This window comes from Heterocephalus glaber, unplaced genomic scaffold, assembly GCF_053883595.1.
Source record: "Heterocephalus glaber isolate CG9 unplaced genomic scaffold, H.glaber_assembly_v1.0 deba00001504, whole genome shotgun sequence".
NCBI lineage: Eukaryota > Metazoa > Chordata > Mammalia > Rodentia > Bathyergidae > Heterocephalus > Heterocephalus glaber.
The window spans coordinates 70721029-70735762 of record NW_028258324.1 but is presented as its reverse complement, the minus strand read 5'-3'; the positions used below and the strand labels follow the sequence as shown (position 1 = coordinate 70735762).

Below are 14734 nucleotides of genomic sequence, written 5' to 3'. Positions count from 1 at the left end.
TTTGTATGGGGCAAAGTAAAAAAGACTTTCATGAAAAATCCAAACAAAATTCAGTTTTTAAAAAAGTTACAAATTTATCATTTAAATCTAAACAAACTGGGAGAAAACTCGAGACTGTCAGCATAGCTGTCTGGCTGTGGAAGGCATTCCCAGTGAATAAACATTACCTTACCTGAACTCTTGGCGAGAGATTCTGCCCAGCTTGACTCTCTCATTCTGACCGAAGAACACAGCCATCCTGAAAATTCTAAAGAACAGCTTCTGTCACTGGTTCCACTACAGAGAGACTCCCCCCAAGTCCAGATCCTGACAGCACCAAGCGAGCTGCAGCTGGAGAGAGGTTGGAGGGGCGGGAACTTACCTCTCTAAGACTGCACTGTCCTCCCCGGGCCCCGGGGCAGAGCTAGCATTCTGAAAGAGATGGCAACACTGAGGGAGCCTCTCTCATAGGTCTAGGGCAGATGCTAACTCTTCACACATGGATCTCAGGGCTGGCCTGGTCTTTTAAAAAACTTAAGTCTAAGAAGGGCCCAGAGTGCCTCTAAGGTTATCAAAGATTGGGTTCTCGTCTGAGTCAAGATCACGCCCTTATTTGGTCCTCGGTTTAATACTCCTGGGTCCTGCGCCCTGCACTGCACTGTCCACTGGCATCACCAGAACCTGGGAGCACCCTGAGGCATGAATGCCCAGTGCTGGCTGTCCAGCAATTTCAAAAAGCACACATGAGATGCAACGACTTGAAAAGTGTCTCATCGGTTCTGTGTATGAGTGAGTACCAAAGTCTGATGAGACCTGAGGTGGGAGGACAACAAATAATAATGCTATATTGGGTAGCCAAGAACTTGAGGTATCTCTTATGTAGGTTTCTATAGAAGACATTAAATCAGTTTGAAGACTATGCCAGATTAGAAAATGTGCAAAAATAAAAATGGACATTTCCCAACAGGACTAAAGTCCACACACAGGAGGTTTGCTTGCTGCTAGTACTACTCTCAAAACCAGCCTGGTGTTTCCACTTCCAATTAAAAAGAAATAAATCAGAACTGGAGTTCTGAAAAAGAAGTCTGCATTGCTTACACTTTTAAATCTTTTTCTCAATCAAAGAGATGATGGGTGGGCCCACTGCCTTCTCAGGTGTCTCCGGAGGGAACCTGGGAGGTGACACTGGCTCGAGTGCTCTTTCCGAGAGGGCAGAGAGAAGTGTGCTGCATTTTCCTGTTAAAGGAAGGCACCCAGCTCTCCCGGGCATCTGGAAGGGTTATCTAGTGTACTGCATTATAAATGAGAACTTGGGATACACAGATGCTTAAGGCAGTGACCTTAAAGTCACAAGCGGAACATGCACAAGTAACTTTTTTCCCCAAGTAAAAAATTAAAATCCCAACAATCCATGGATTTTTTTTTTTTTTAAGAGGAGAGAGGAATTAAGAAAACCCATTATCATTCTATCTTGGAAGCCTACACTGTGCTATAGAGGTCAAAGTGTTCTATGAAGACACAGAGCAGCCACCGGCCCTGGAGGGAAACAATGACAGAAGCTCTTCTTGGGGGACGCTGGCTCTATGGAAATGTTTGCCACTTTGGTCAATAACATAACATAACCTAACGTTCCAGTTACATGGTCCCTTTTATTTAAAGCTATATAAAAGTGTGTTAGTTGGTCAATTAACATAGAAACCCAATGCCACAAAAGTAGTATTCTCTGCTTCAGAAAAGAGATCAAAGCTTTAAAAAAAGGCATCAAACATGTAAAAAGAAAAAGAAAAAGAGAAACAAAACTGTCATTTAGTTTAACCTAATCACCATGCATCTGTGGCACATACTTACCAAAACCATGAACCTCCAGCTTACCTACACACGGAAAACGCACAGCATAAGCAATACTACTGCTCCGATGCCTCAAGGCAAATATGTAGAAAATAAATTTAATCAAAATCTCAAGTGTAAGGCACCATAGCAGGCGTAAGAAACTGTGAATATCAAAGGCTCCCTTACCCACTCTGGTTTCACACGGACTAGACCACAGCTGCCACCCCAAGGCTCACGCAGTTCACACTGTTCACCAAAGCTCGGACTGGCCTGCAGCTCAGACCCTGAAAACCTCCACAGTCCTCTAGCTTCTTCATGTGCCACAGGACTGCCCAACATGGAAGCTGCCTCCAGGCATCTGAAGGCACCGCGCTGGCTTGCCAGCCCACGTCACACAAGCTGCACTTGCCCACTCACAGCTGCCCAGACCACGACTGTCACCTCGTGCCAACACGCAACCAAGAGCAAGGTCCTGGGCAGAACAGGATCAGTTCGGCTTCACCCCACCCAGCAAAGCAAGCCAGCTGCTGCTTCTCTTGAAGCGCTCCCCTCACCCTTCTGACTGCCGGCGAGCCATCTTTCACCCTCAGTCGCTGCACCCTTCCGGCAGCCCTGAAGGCACCATCGCTAGGGCTGCTAACTAGCCCAAAGGTGAGCACAACCCCTGCAACAGAACCAGAGGGTTAGAGCCGGCCATGCTGGGCCCCTGCGGACGTCAGAGAGGATGGTGAGAACTTACTGGTCCACTGAAGCCAGCCAGCTGCGTGATCATCAGGCACACGATGGACAGGATGAGCCGGGTGCGGCAGAAGGTCCATACAACCCTTCGCAGGGAGGCAGCGCCGGGCCCCACTTCATTCAGCTCTTCTTGCCACAGTCTCTCTAGTCTTAACAAGGGCACATGTCCTCAGTTACACACCTCCTCAGGACACGTGTCCCAGCTCCCCCAGCTCTGCCTCCAGGCTGTCTCCACACGAGCCTGTCCTTTAGAGTCATGCACAGTCTTCATCTTCTGGAGAAAACTTCCCTTCCTGGACAGGTAAGTGTTTGCCCTGCTAGAGAGCTGCTGGGGTACTGAAAGTGCTGAGAGCAAGAGCCCCTCCTTCCACCCCCAGAAGTCTATTCCTGAACTTTGTGGTAAGAACTTCCTTCCTTGAGGGACCCCAACCCTTAATCAGCTACCACAAAAATGTATTCTGTCACAGGACAGCGACATGATCTCCCTGCAGATTCAGGAAGACAAGCGGGACTGAGAGAAAGAGAGAGAGAGCCTGTGGTTAAACAGGATTACAGGGAAAGAGAAGACAAAGCACAAGCGCACAGGGAAAGCCTTCCCCGGGCTGCCCGGCTCCTCAAGGGACACAGCTGCGGCAGCGCACCGCTCAGCCCACCCTCCTAGCTCAGGCCCTGGCTTCCAGCATGTGAGAGGCCGGAGTGGACCAGAGACGCCTACCTTCTGCAGTTCACATCGGAAGACTCGTACTTGGACAAAGACCACACGTCCTCCATCAAGAGCTCCCCCTTCTTGTGGGCCACGCGGGCCAGAGGAGAAAGCCATGAAAAAGTCATACAGGAGAAGAGCCCAGCATTGTCCACTGGGTGCTGGTGTCTGAGGAGAAAAACCCAGATCAGGAGGCTGTCACCAGACACTGAGAAGCTGGTCGGTATTTAAGCACATTGTTTAGTGAACAGAGCTCTTCACAAAAAAGAGGTCTCAACTGCCTTATCTTAGCTCAAAGTTTCCAAAATGCTTTGGTGCTTTCCAGACAAGTCATTCACCAGCGAGCCCCTTACTTGGAAGTAGTCCGGATGGGCTTCAGCGCACTCAAGCCATGGTGATACTTTCCCTTGGGATGCTCCTCGTCCAGGATTCGGAGCTGGGAATGCATAGAGACATCCAGGGAAAGGCCCTCGGCTCTGGCTGCTGTTTCCAAGGCATCTTGGCATTCCAACTGTCCCGCACGCAGGAAGAGAGAGGAGGCCAGTCAGTGAACATAGAGCTCAAACTGCACATACCACTTCACCAAACTGAGAAACCCCCAGGGTCAGCAGGGTACACACCAGCTGTATGACAGGAACCGCTAAGGGATGTTAAACCAGTTACAAATTTTTAATGAACAGTTGGTTTTTTTGGAGGGGGGTTAGGTTTATAGAACTTAACAGAAAGCAGTCCTCATATACTCCCTCATCTGGTTCCTCCCATCTCTTCCTATTACTAACATCTTCCATTTGGTGGTACAGCTGAGAAGCCAACACTGACAAATTACTCTTATTTAACTGTTTATCATTATATGTCTGCAACACATCGTGATTCGTGTTTACATTCATTTGGGGGCTGATACACACACCTACCACATCGTGATCATTTTTATTCCCCTTGACCTCCCACCTTTCCCTCTGCTTCCTTTCCCAGAGTTCTTTCCCATCTCAGAGCCTAACTCCCTGTTCTTAAAATGTTTCATTTATTTTGCTCTTTAAATTATATTTGGTTCTCAGAGAAACCATGTGATACTTAACCATCTGTAATTGACTTATTTCACTTGGTGACATGGTTTCAAGACCCATCTGTTTTCCCACAAATGACTCAAATGTCTCCTCTTTTAGGACTGAGTAGCAGTGCATAAACACCACATTTTCTTAATCCATTCATCTGTTGATGGACATAGACCAGTTCCATGGTTTAGCTCTTGTGAGTTGTGCTACATGGGTATGCACGGATTACTGTAATACTATAACATCAATTCTTTCAGGGAGACACCCAGAAGAGGTACAGCTGGGTCAAACGGAATTTCTAGTTTTATTATTATTATCTTTTTTTGGGGGGGGTACAGGGGATTGAACTAGGGACCTCGTGCTTGCAAGGCAGGCGGTGGAACCACTGAGCTAAATCCCCAGCCCCTTCTAGTTTTATTTTTTTGAGGGAATCTCCACATTGATTTCCATAGTGGTTATATTAGTTTACATTTCCACCAACAATGCTGACACATTATTATTTACTAAAGCCCACAGGTCACATGAGGTTCGATCTTCATGCTGTACATCCTAAAATTTCTACTTTGATCACCAAAATCTTTTATCTTCTGTTTCCCAATATGTACTGAGAATCAATCACTTCACTACTGACTGCAAATTCTACTGCTCATTTTCTATGACAAAAATTCCACATCAGCCCCAAATTAAACACAGAGAAACAGGATGTACACACACCTCCCGCCTCATCAGCAACAGGGTGAGGCTTGCAGGGCACAGGCTATCAGATGGCACCCAGCTCAGGGGCTGTAATACCAGGCCTGTGGCTGCTGCAAGGTCTCATAAGATCAAATACAAAGTCACATGCAGTATATGCTTATAAATGCTAATAATCAGATTGGTGAATGTGTACTGAAAAGGCCTGACTGGCAGAAAAGGACGGATGAAGGAATCTGTACACGTCTACCCCATTCACACTGAAGGTCAAAGTTAATGTTTTTCTGCTGCAGAAGCAGAAGCTTCCACTTTTGTCAATTTCTTATTTTTCTTTTCTCTCTGAGAAGGGAAACAATGTCACAATATTTCCAGCAATTACTGCAAGACAGCAACAAACAACAGATCCTCCATCAAGGAAAAGCTAAGCACTATAGTACCGAAGATACCATGCCTTACAAAAAGCAAGTCTGTTTTTACACATTTCTTTTCCACAAAAATGAGAGGTAACCCAAATACTAGCAGCACTGAAAGGGTAGCACTGAAAGACCGGTTGTCCACAGGGGTCACTTCCACACCTGCACAGATCAGATACAGCAGCTCTGCTGAGGGTAGCATTAGATATCTCTAGATAAGCACACAGTCCTGGGAAGCACACTCATTTCCTTTTGTCAAAGGGGAGAAAACTGGTTTCCAAGAGAAAAATAGCACACAATATAGCAAATGAGTCTTAGTCGGGGGTGGTGGCACACATCCATAATCCCAGAGCTCAGGCTGAAGCAAAGGATCACTGAATTCAAGGCTAGCCTGGGCTTCACAGTGAATTCAAGGCCAGCCTGCACTACACAGTGAGACCCTTTCTCTCAAAAATAAATAAATAAATAAACAAACAAACAAATAAAAAGAGTTCACTCTTAAATGAAGTCCTTATGTGTAAGTGAACATTTAATTTAGTGGTTAGGGACTATGGCATAGAACATTGTACTGAGGGCTGCTGAGATTCAGGTTAAAAGTTAAGTACCTGAAAAAAGCTTTAAATTTGTATGTGCCTACAGGGGAAGGGGAAGGGGAAAAACAACCAGATTGAGAAAGGAAAAAACTACCCTAAAAGTACAAGCACAGCTCCTATATATGAGTAGACAGTGGAACTCTGGACTGACCTGGAGAGCCACAACTTCAGAAAAAGACAAAGCTGAAAAGAATTCCACCTCAGGGCACTCTGGGTTATCTGCCCAAATAGACAAAAGCTGCCACAAAGCAAGCCGCAACAAATGTCAAAAGCTGGACATCGTGCAGTGCATGCACCCTGACTACTCTGGAACTCAGAAGTCAGAAGAAAGAACACAAGAAAATTTCTACATGTTCAGAAGTTATACAATACACTTCTGAATAACAGAAGCTAAAGACATCAACCGAGGTATGATGATGCACACTGGTAAAATTCCAGCTATTTGGGAGGCTGAGGCAGGAGGATCACGGTTTGAGCCCAGGCCGGGCAACTTAGCAAGACCCTGTCTCAAAATAAAAAAGACCTGGGGATCTAGCTCAGTGGCGATAAACCCCTGTGCTTGATCTCCAGCACAGAGAAAGAAAGAAAAAAGGTATCAAATGGAAACTAGGAAATATAAATACTTGGAGCTATATGGCAAGAAATTGTAATATGTCAAAATTTATGAAACATAACTAAATAAAGTGGGGCATACAGTGAGACCCTGATTGCTTTAGAATCAATGCTTTAAGCAAGGGGGTCAACATTTTCTGTAAAGGGCCAGAAAATAAATATTTCAGACATGTAACAAAATGAAGAACATTAGTAGATACTGTATTACAAGAGAAAACAAATTTCCATAAAATGTTTTTTGACAGAAAGTATAATTGCTCATTTTTTGTGTAATAAAAGTCTACTAATGCAAGTAATGGAATTTTCTTACGGAGAAATAACATTCCACTTAACTGGGTTTTGAAACAGTTTTCCTTTTCATTAAAATCAATTGCAAATCTATATCTGAGCAGGCATGGTGGCACAAGCCTGTAATCCTGGCATTCCGGGAGGCTGAGGCAGGAGGATCCAAAGTTCAAGCCCAGCCTGGGCAATTTTGTGACTTAAGGAAACACTGTCTCAGACTAAAAAATAAAAAAAAAGGCTGGGGAGTTCAGCACAAAGACTCTGAAAAAAAAATCTGTATCTGTTAATGCTGACTTAGAATGAGATTTTTACAATTTCAGTTTTGAAAATGTGTTCACAAAGACAGATACTGCCAAACACTGAAATCAATCCACGAGTATATGATTTTAATTAATCATATTCATCTCTCAGAAGGTATTAGAGAATTTTATTAAATTTCTCTCTTGACATTTGCCTTTGTCATGTCATTATACTGCACATTAATCACTGTCAGTTGAAAGCTAGGTGAAAACTATTATACGGCAGTCAAGTAGATTATTTTATTATAGCAAACTACATTTAACATAAAATTTGCCATTTACAGTTCAGGGAGATTAATTACATTTACAGTGTTATAAAACCGTTGCTATGTCCTACACTTCAACCTCTTGAGTGACAGGGATTACAGGAGTGGACCACCACCCTGGCATCTATGATTCATTCATTTAGGGTTAATTTTTGTATAAGGAGTAAGGTTTAGGTAAACGTTTTATTTCTTTGCCTATGGATGTCCACTTGTACCAATACCACTGGTAGAAACTGCCTGTCCACCTACCTCATGAAGCTGGCTTCGCCTGAGCACATCTACTTCTGGACTCTATGCCACTGATCTAGTCCTCCCTTTCCCCGCTGACAGCACTGCCTTGATTACTGTAGTTCTAAAGTGAGTCTTCCAATATGGTAGTGTGATATCTTTAAGCTTTGTGCTTCCTTTTCCAAACTGCTTTAGCTATTCTAGTTCTTTTGCCTTTCCAGGTGAGGCAAGTTTAAGAATTAGCAAAGTTTTATAAATATCTTTTGACATTACAACAGCAGAAAGGAAAAGTTGGTATATCATCCATTATTGAGCTTATTACATGAGATGGCTCATTAACATTAAGAAGAAACTAGAGCCAGGCACAGTGGCAAACACCTGTGGTCCCAACTACTTGGGAGGCTGAGGCAGGACAAATCACTTGAACCGAGGAGTCTGAGACCAGCCCAGGCAACACAGCAAGACCTCATCAAAAAGGAAGGAGAAGGAGAAAGGGAGGGAGGGAGAGGAGAAGGAAGTGAAGGAGGAGGAAGAGCTGGAGAAGGAGGGAAAGGAAAAGTGAAGGAGGAAGAAGGGGAGGAGGAGGAGAGAGGTGTAAGAGGAGGAGAAGGGGAGGAGAAAGAGAAGGAAGAGCTAAAAACTTCACGGTTTTCCCTCATCCTTACTAGTGACAGTTTTTGTCAAAACCTGTTAATAGAAAAGTGAATGAACCTAATGACAAAAACTTCCTCTGACTGCATGGGTTTTGTTCCTTTAACCACTTAACAGTTCACCCCAAGGGCAGATGACTTACGAACTATCATTTCAACCAGTTGATTCTTCGTTTGTTTTTGGGGTGTTTTTTTGGTACCGGGGATTGAACTCAGGACCTTGAGATTGTGAGGCAGGCGGTGGCACCACTGAGCTAAATCCCTGGCCCTGGTTGATTCTTGGTACATTTTAGGTATACAATACAGTTACATTCATCACTGGGATCTTGTACCACTACATGAGTATCTTGGTTCTTATTTTTTTCCCCTTCCCCTGCCCTCCCTTCACCCCCTCCACCCTTCCCTATTTGCAAAGACTTTGTTTCCATTTTTTTCCTTTTCTCATATTTTTTTCTTTTCCCTTTTTTCCTTTCCCCTGCCCTTCCCACTTCCCCTGCTCCTTTAGACCTTTTCTTCCTATTACACAATATCAATTATGTATTTTTTAAAGTACAATATCAATATCTAGGAGACATTACCACAGATTTTAAAGAATTTAAAAGGATATAGAAAGCATATTACAAAAATCTGTTTTGAAATAAATTTGACAACTTCTAAGAAGTACCTTGGAAGACAAATTAATGAAACTAACTCTCGAGGAAATATAAAATTTGAGTAGCACCTGTTAAAGAAAGTATATTCCTGGCTTGAAAAACTACCTATATGCGCCCGCCAGTGCGGCCCGACCAAAGGGAACCACGCAGGGCCCCTCCGCTGCCGCGACCCCAGGGCTCTGCGCCGACCCCGCCCGGGCGCGGGATGCCCAGGCCGCTGCGAGGGGCGAGGAAAAGTCAGGGTTGAAGCCCCGCTGCGCAGGGGCCGCCATCCCTGAAGAAGTGAGTGGTGGCTTGGCTCCAAGTAAGAGCACAGTGTATATGTCCAACTTGCCCTTCTCCCTGACAAATAACGACTTATACCGGATATTTTCCAAGTATGGCAAAGTTGTAAAGGTTACTATAATGAAAGACAAAGATACGAGGAAGAGTAAAGGGGTTGCATTTATATTCTTTTTGGATAAAGACTCTGCACAAAACTGCACCAGAGCCATAAACAACAAACAGTTGTTTGGTAGAGTGATAAAGGCAAGCATTGCTATTGACAATGGGAGAGCAGCTGAATTCATCCGAAGGCGAAACTACTTTGATAAATCAAAGTGTTATGAATGTGGGGAAAGTGGACACTTAAGTTATGCCTGTCCAAAAAACATGCTCGGAGAACGCGAGCCTCCAAAGAAGAAAGAAAAAAAGAAGGAAAAGAAAACTGCCAAACCGGAAGAAATTGAGGACGCAGCAGAAAGTGAAGACGAAGGGGAAGAGCCCGCTCTCGACAGTCTCAGCCAAGCCATCGCCTCCCAGGAAGCCAAGACTGAAGAACAGAACCAATGGAAACCCAGTGCAGCAGGCCCCTCGACATCAGAGGATTCGCGGCGCCCAAGGATAAAGAAGAGCTCATACTTCAGTGATGAGGAAGAATTTAGTGATTAAAGTTGTATAATGTAGATGTCAGGAAAATAAAAAACATCTGCAGTACAAATTATTTGCCTATAGGAACATTTAATATCAGATTTTTTTTACCATAAAATAGTGTGTAGAAAATAAAAAATAATTTTTAAAAGTATTATGTTTTGAGCTGGGTTTGGTGACACACTTTCATAATCCCAGTGTTTTGGGATGTTGAGGCATGAGGACTGCAAGTTGAAGCCCAGCCTGGGGAATTTAGCAATTTAGCCAGACCCTGTCTCAAAATAAAAATTAAAAAGTTACACCAAGAATGTAGCTCAGTGTGAAGGCCCTGGATTCAATTCCCAGTACAAAAAAAAAAAATCCTGTTTCTACCTTGCCTTGGTATAGTACAGACTTAATATCTCTAATTCTTTTTTTCCTTTTCTTTTTTTAAAGACAGGGTCTCACATTGTAGGCTGGCCTTGAACTTGCACTATGTAGCTATATAGCTCACTGTGTAGCTCAGACTGGCCTCAAACTTCCAGAAAGCCTCCTACCTTAGCCTCCCGAGTGCTGGGACCACACCCTGCATAACATCTCTAATTCAAAAACCTAAAATGCTCTAAAATCCAAAACTTTGAGTACCAATGTGATTACTCAAGTGGAAAATTATACACCATGCAACTATAATTCATGCACAACATCATGAAAAATATTGTATTTTTGCCTTCGGGTTATGTACATAAGGTATTTATGAAACATAAATGAATATCATGCTTAGACTGAGGTTCCATCCAAAAAATAACACATTCTGTATATGTACACATTCCAAAATACTTCTGGTTCCAATTTTTTGTTGTTGGTTTGGTTTGGTTTGGTTTGGTTTTTTGAGACAGGGTCTTGTGTGCTTCAGGATGGCCTTGAACTCCATAGTAGATCACTGGCCTCAATCTCGCAGCAATCCTCCTGCCTCAGCCTGCCAAGTACTGGGATCAGAAGGTGAGCACCACCAAGTACTTCGGATAAAGGATACTCTACTTGTGCTAAAACTCATTATTTGTTAGTAATAATCAATCTTGAAAATAACTAATATTAATCAAAACAAAACAAATACTACCATAGTAATGCTATTGTTATCCTATAAAGAGGTAGGATTAAAATGATTTATTTGAAAAATTCACTGTAAATGCTTAGTCATGTCTCACTCATTTATAAGTACTTTTGAAATAAATTTAATCCTTAAAAAAACTTCATAAATAGTGAAAAATTAAGTGGCTTATTAATAGTATTCTCTATAAACTTTTCAAAGGGATGTTGTTTTTAAATATGGGTGCCTCATCATCTTACTTTTAGCTTTATCCCAGTCTGGATGTATAGAAGTTGTAAAGATCCATAAAATACCTGAGTATAGTGGCACACGCCTGTCATCCCAGCACTTGGGAGGCTGAGGCAGGAGGATGCTATGAATGCCATGCCAGTCTAGACTATATAGTGAGTTCAAGGCCAGCCTGAACTACAGAGAAAATCCCTGCCCCCCCCTAAAATCCATAAACTATAAGGTAGATCTAACAGGTTTATAACCTAACACAGCATGTACCTATCTACTTTGCCTGTAGTAACAAATTCTGTTCCCAGAAACAACTACTTTGCGTTGCTTTACACACACACACACACACACACGCACACACACATATATAGTCTACAATAAAATGCATATATTTCTGTCAATTCACAAAAGGATAGAGAAGGATTTTCAAACCCATAATACTGCCCTTCTGCCTTCCTCCATCTCCCCAATGTGGCCATGTTAAAATTTCCATGGGATCCATATTAATGTTTCAGTTTTTGTAAAAGATTTTGTGGGTATAGTAGTTTTAATTTCATGTATTTATTACATTTCTTTGTGTTTATGAGTAAATCTTCCTGTAATTCTGTAATTGGTTATATAAGAGGGATTATGGAGTCTTTAATTTTCTACTTTGTATATTTCTGTACAGTTTAATGCTTTGTAAGAACAACTACATTTACCTTTTTATTACTAAAAGCAATAAAATATTTCCACTTTGAAAAAAAAAAAAACTACCTATATGACAACAGCAGGCTCAAATACATTTTAAATGATAAATTATACCAAACAATTAAAGCAGAAAAAAGAAGGAACACTTCTCCCCTCATTTTAGGAAATCAGCATTGTGCTAATCCTAAAACCGGATAAAGATAATAGAAGAAAAAATGTATGAACACAGATAGAAATTTGTTTAACAAAACTAGAAGTCAGATCTGGCAGGATGTAGAAAGTGGTTTTGTTATAGGGATGGCAGTGTTGGCTCAGCATTGGAAGATTCACCCCCAAAAGTCATCATTTTAACAGAGGAAAGGAAAAAGCTATATGATCCTGTCACTAGTTGGCGAAAAAGTATTGGACTAAATTCCACAGCTGTTCATGGTAAAAGCTATCAGGAGACTAGAAGTAGGGCAGAACCTTCTCAACAGATTAAAGACATGTACTCCATACTTCCAACGAGAACGCCTTATATGAACGGAGAAGATACAATGCTTTCTCCTTAAGGTGGGGAACAAGGGCAGATATGCTTACTCTTTATCTGTCCATTAATCTTTGAAACCCAGGCCCTACCAAAATAGTCTGGCAATAAAACGACACAATTAGGATAGGATTGGCAAGGTAGAAGCAAAATCTTTATATGTAGATGAAATGATCGTCTACAGAGAAAATACTAAGAAATCTCTAGAAGCCCCTAGAACTTGTATTTGAATTTAGCAGGATTAGAAAACACAAGGTATATATAAAAATTCAGGTCTATGTATACTTGCTATAAATGAAGAATTGGATATTGAAATTTAAAAGTTATGTAGGAGTACAAAGGACCTAGAAAAGTTAAAAAACAAAAACAAACAAAAAACAAACACAAAAAACAGTGTTGGAAGATGTTTAGTACCTAATTTTAAGACTTCTTCTAAAGCTACAGTAATCAAGGCAGTGTTGGTGTAAGGAAAGACCTATAGATCATTTGAATAAAACAGAGAATCTAGAAATAGAACCACACATATATGGTCCACTGAATTTTGAAAGATTATTTAACATTAGCATTTTATAGAATATAAACTCAATTTAAGAGCCGAGGAAGAGACAGTGTTTTCAGCAAACGGCACTAGAACACCTGGTATCCATAGATAAAAAATTAACCTCAACCCTTTATTTCCATACATGAAAATAACTTGAAAGATCTATGAACCTAAATAAGAAAGCCTAAAAGTATAAAACTTTAAGAAGAAATTATAAGGGAAAATGTTTATGAATTTAGGGTAGGCAAGAACTACCTAGGATACAAAAAAAATGTATAAAAGAGAAAAACTGATAAATGAGATTCCATCAAAATTTATAACTTTAAATGACACCATTAAAATGAAAAATAGTCCTTAAACAGACCATATTTATAATGCATATAACCTATGACCAGAATATATAAAGAATTCTTAGACCCCACTAATAGGCAACCCAATTAAAATGTAGACATAAGATGATGATAAATAGCCAGTATAGCACAAGGAAAGGTGTGCAACTCTAGAATCAGAAAAATACTAATCAGTACAATAACAAGATTGAATTATACACTCATTAGAGAGATGAAGTTAAAAGTTTTAAAAGTCTTGTCATGACTTTTTCTTTTTGTTGGATTCTCCCCCTTTGCGTTTAATTTGTCACGCCCAGTGGATTCATTCTGCTGGGTTTCCTGGGGTTGTGATCCTCATTGTCTTTTCCTAGGGTATTGACTAAAAGTTTTGGAGTGCCGGCTTGGTATTCATGAAGTTCCTGAGGTGCTCTTTATCATGAAAGTATCTTATTTCTCCATCGATTTTGAAAGATAGTTTTGCAGGGTACATCAATCTGGGTTGGAGGCTGTTTTAGGGCTTGGAATACATCACTCCAAGCTCTTCTTGCCTTGAGGGTTTGCATTGAGAAGTCTGCTGTGATTCTGATGGGCTTTCCTTTGTATGTGATTTTTCTCTCACTGCTTGTAGAATTTTGTTCTTCTGTTGGATTTCTGGAATCCTAACTACTATATGCCTATTTGTAGATTTTTTTTGATCAAGGCTAGCTGGAGTCCTATGTGCCTCACTTATCTGTATTTCAAGTTCTTTTGCCCTCCTTGGGAAGTTTTCTGCCATCACTCCTGTGAACAGTTTTTTTTATGTCATCTGCACTCTCTCCTCTTTCTTCATTGACTCCAATCAGTCTTATGCTATTCTTCTTTGCATCATCTAGCAGCTGCTGGATTGATTTCTTGTGTTCCCTTACAATTTTAAAGCAATTTTTCTTTTCCTGGTCACTAATTGCAATCTTATCTTCTACATCTGAAATTCTATCCTCACACTGGTTCATTCTGCTCCACAGACTCTTTTTCCACAGAGTTTTTAATCTACTGGAAATCTGTTTGCATCTGTTTTATGGATTCCATTTGTTTCCTATGCTGGGATTCCATCATGTTCCTCAGATCCTCTATTTTTTTATCTGTGTCCTCTCTAGATTTATTAATCACGTCTTGCACCATGAGCACAATCTTTGTTGTTATCTGAGTAGTTATTTCTGATTTCATTTTTCCCAGATTCTCTTTTGTTGCCGGTTCAGAGAGTCCAGGTGGTTGAGTATCAGATTGTTCCATCTCGTTTCCCTTTGGCGTTGCTGTAGGTGATCCGGAAGTCTGTTTTTGAGGCTTGTTTACGTGTCTTCTCATTTCCACGGGGGGTGGGGGTGGAGGTGGGGGTGGGTGTGCTTCTGGCACCCACGTGGCTCAGCTTCTCTGCCCTAGGAGCCTGGGGTGGTGGCAGGGGA

General features: G+C 41.6%; 1 protein-coding gene and 1 pseudogene across 6 annotated transcripts in view; one reads left to right on the top strand and one right to left on the bottom strand.

Moving 5' to 3' along the window:
- The window catches only part of Abcc5 (ATP binding cassette subfamily C member 5), an 86959-nt gene that overhangs the window by 48038 nt on the left and 24187 nt on the right, over window positions 1-14734 (bottom strand). For 5 of the 6 annotated variants that reach the window (XM_004834907.4, XM_087186809.1, XM_021256281.2 and 2 more), the window contains 3 exons: window positions 3604-3761; window positions 3263-3418; window positions 2549-2696 (listed from right to left, as the gene is read on the bottom strand). In XM_004834907.4, coding sequence (XP_004834964.2) covers window positions 2549-2696; window positions 3263-3418; window positions 3604-3761 — 462 coding nt within the window. Of the gene's footprint in view, window positions 1-172; window positions 248-2548; window positions 2697-3262; window positions 3419-3603; window positions 3762-14734 lie in introns of all 6 variants that reach the window. The other variant, XM_004834910.4, reaches the window with a different exon arrangement.
- On the top strand, window positions 5443-9939 carry LOC147825430 (zinc finger CCHC-type and RNA-binding motif-containing protein 1 pseudogene; annotated as a pseudogene).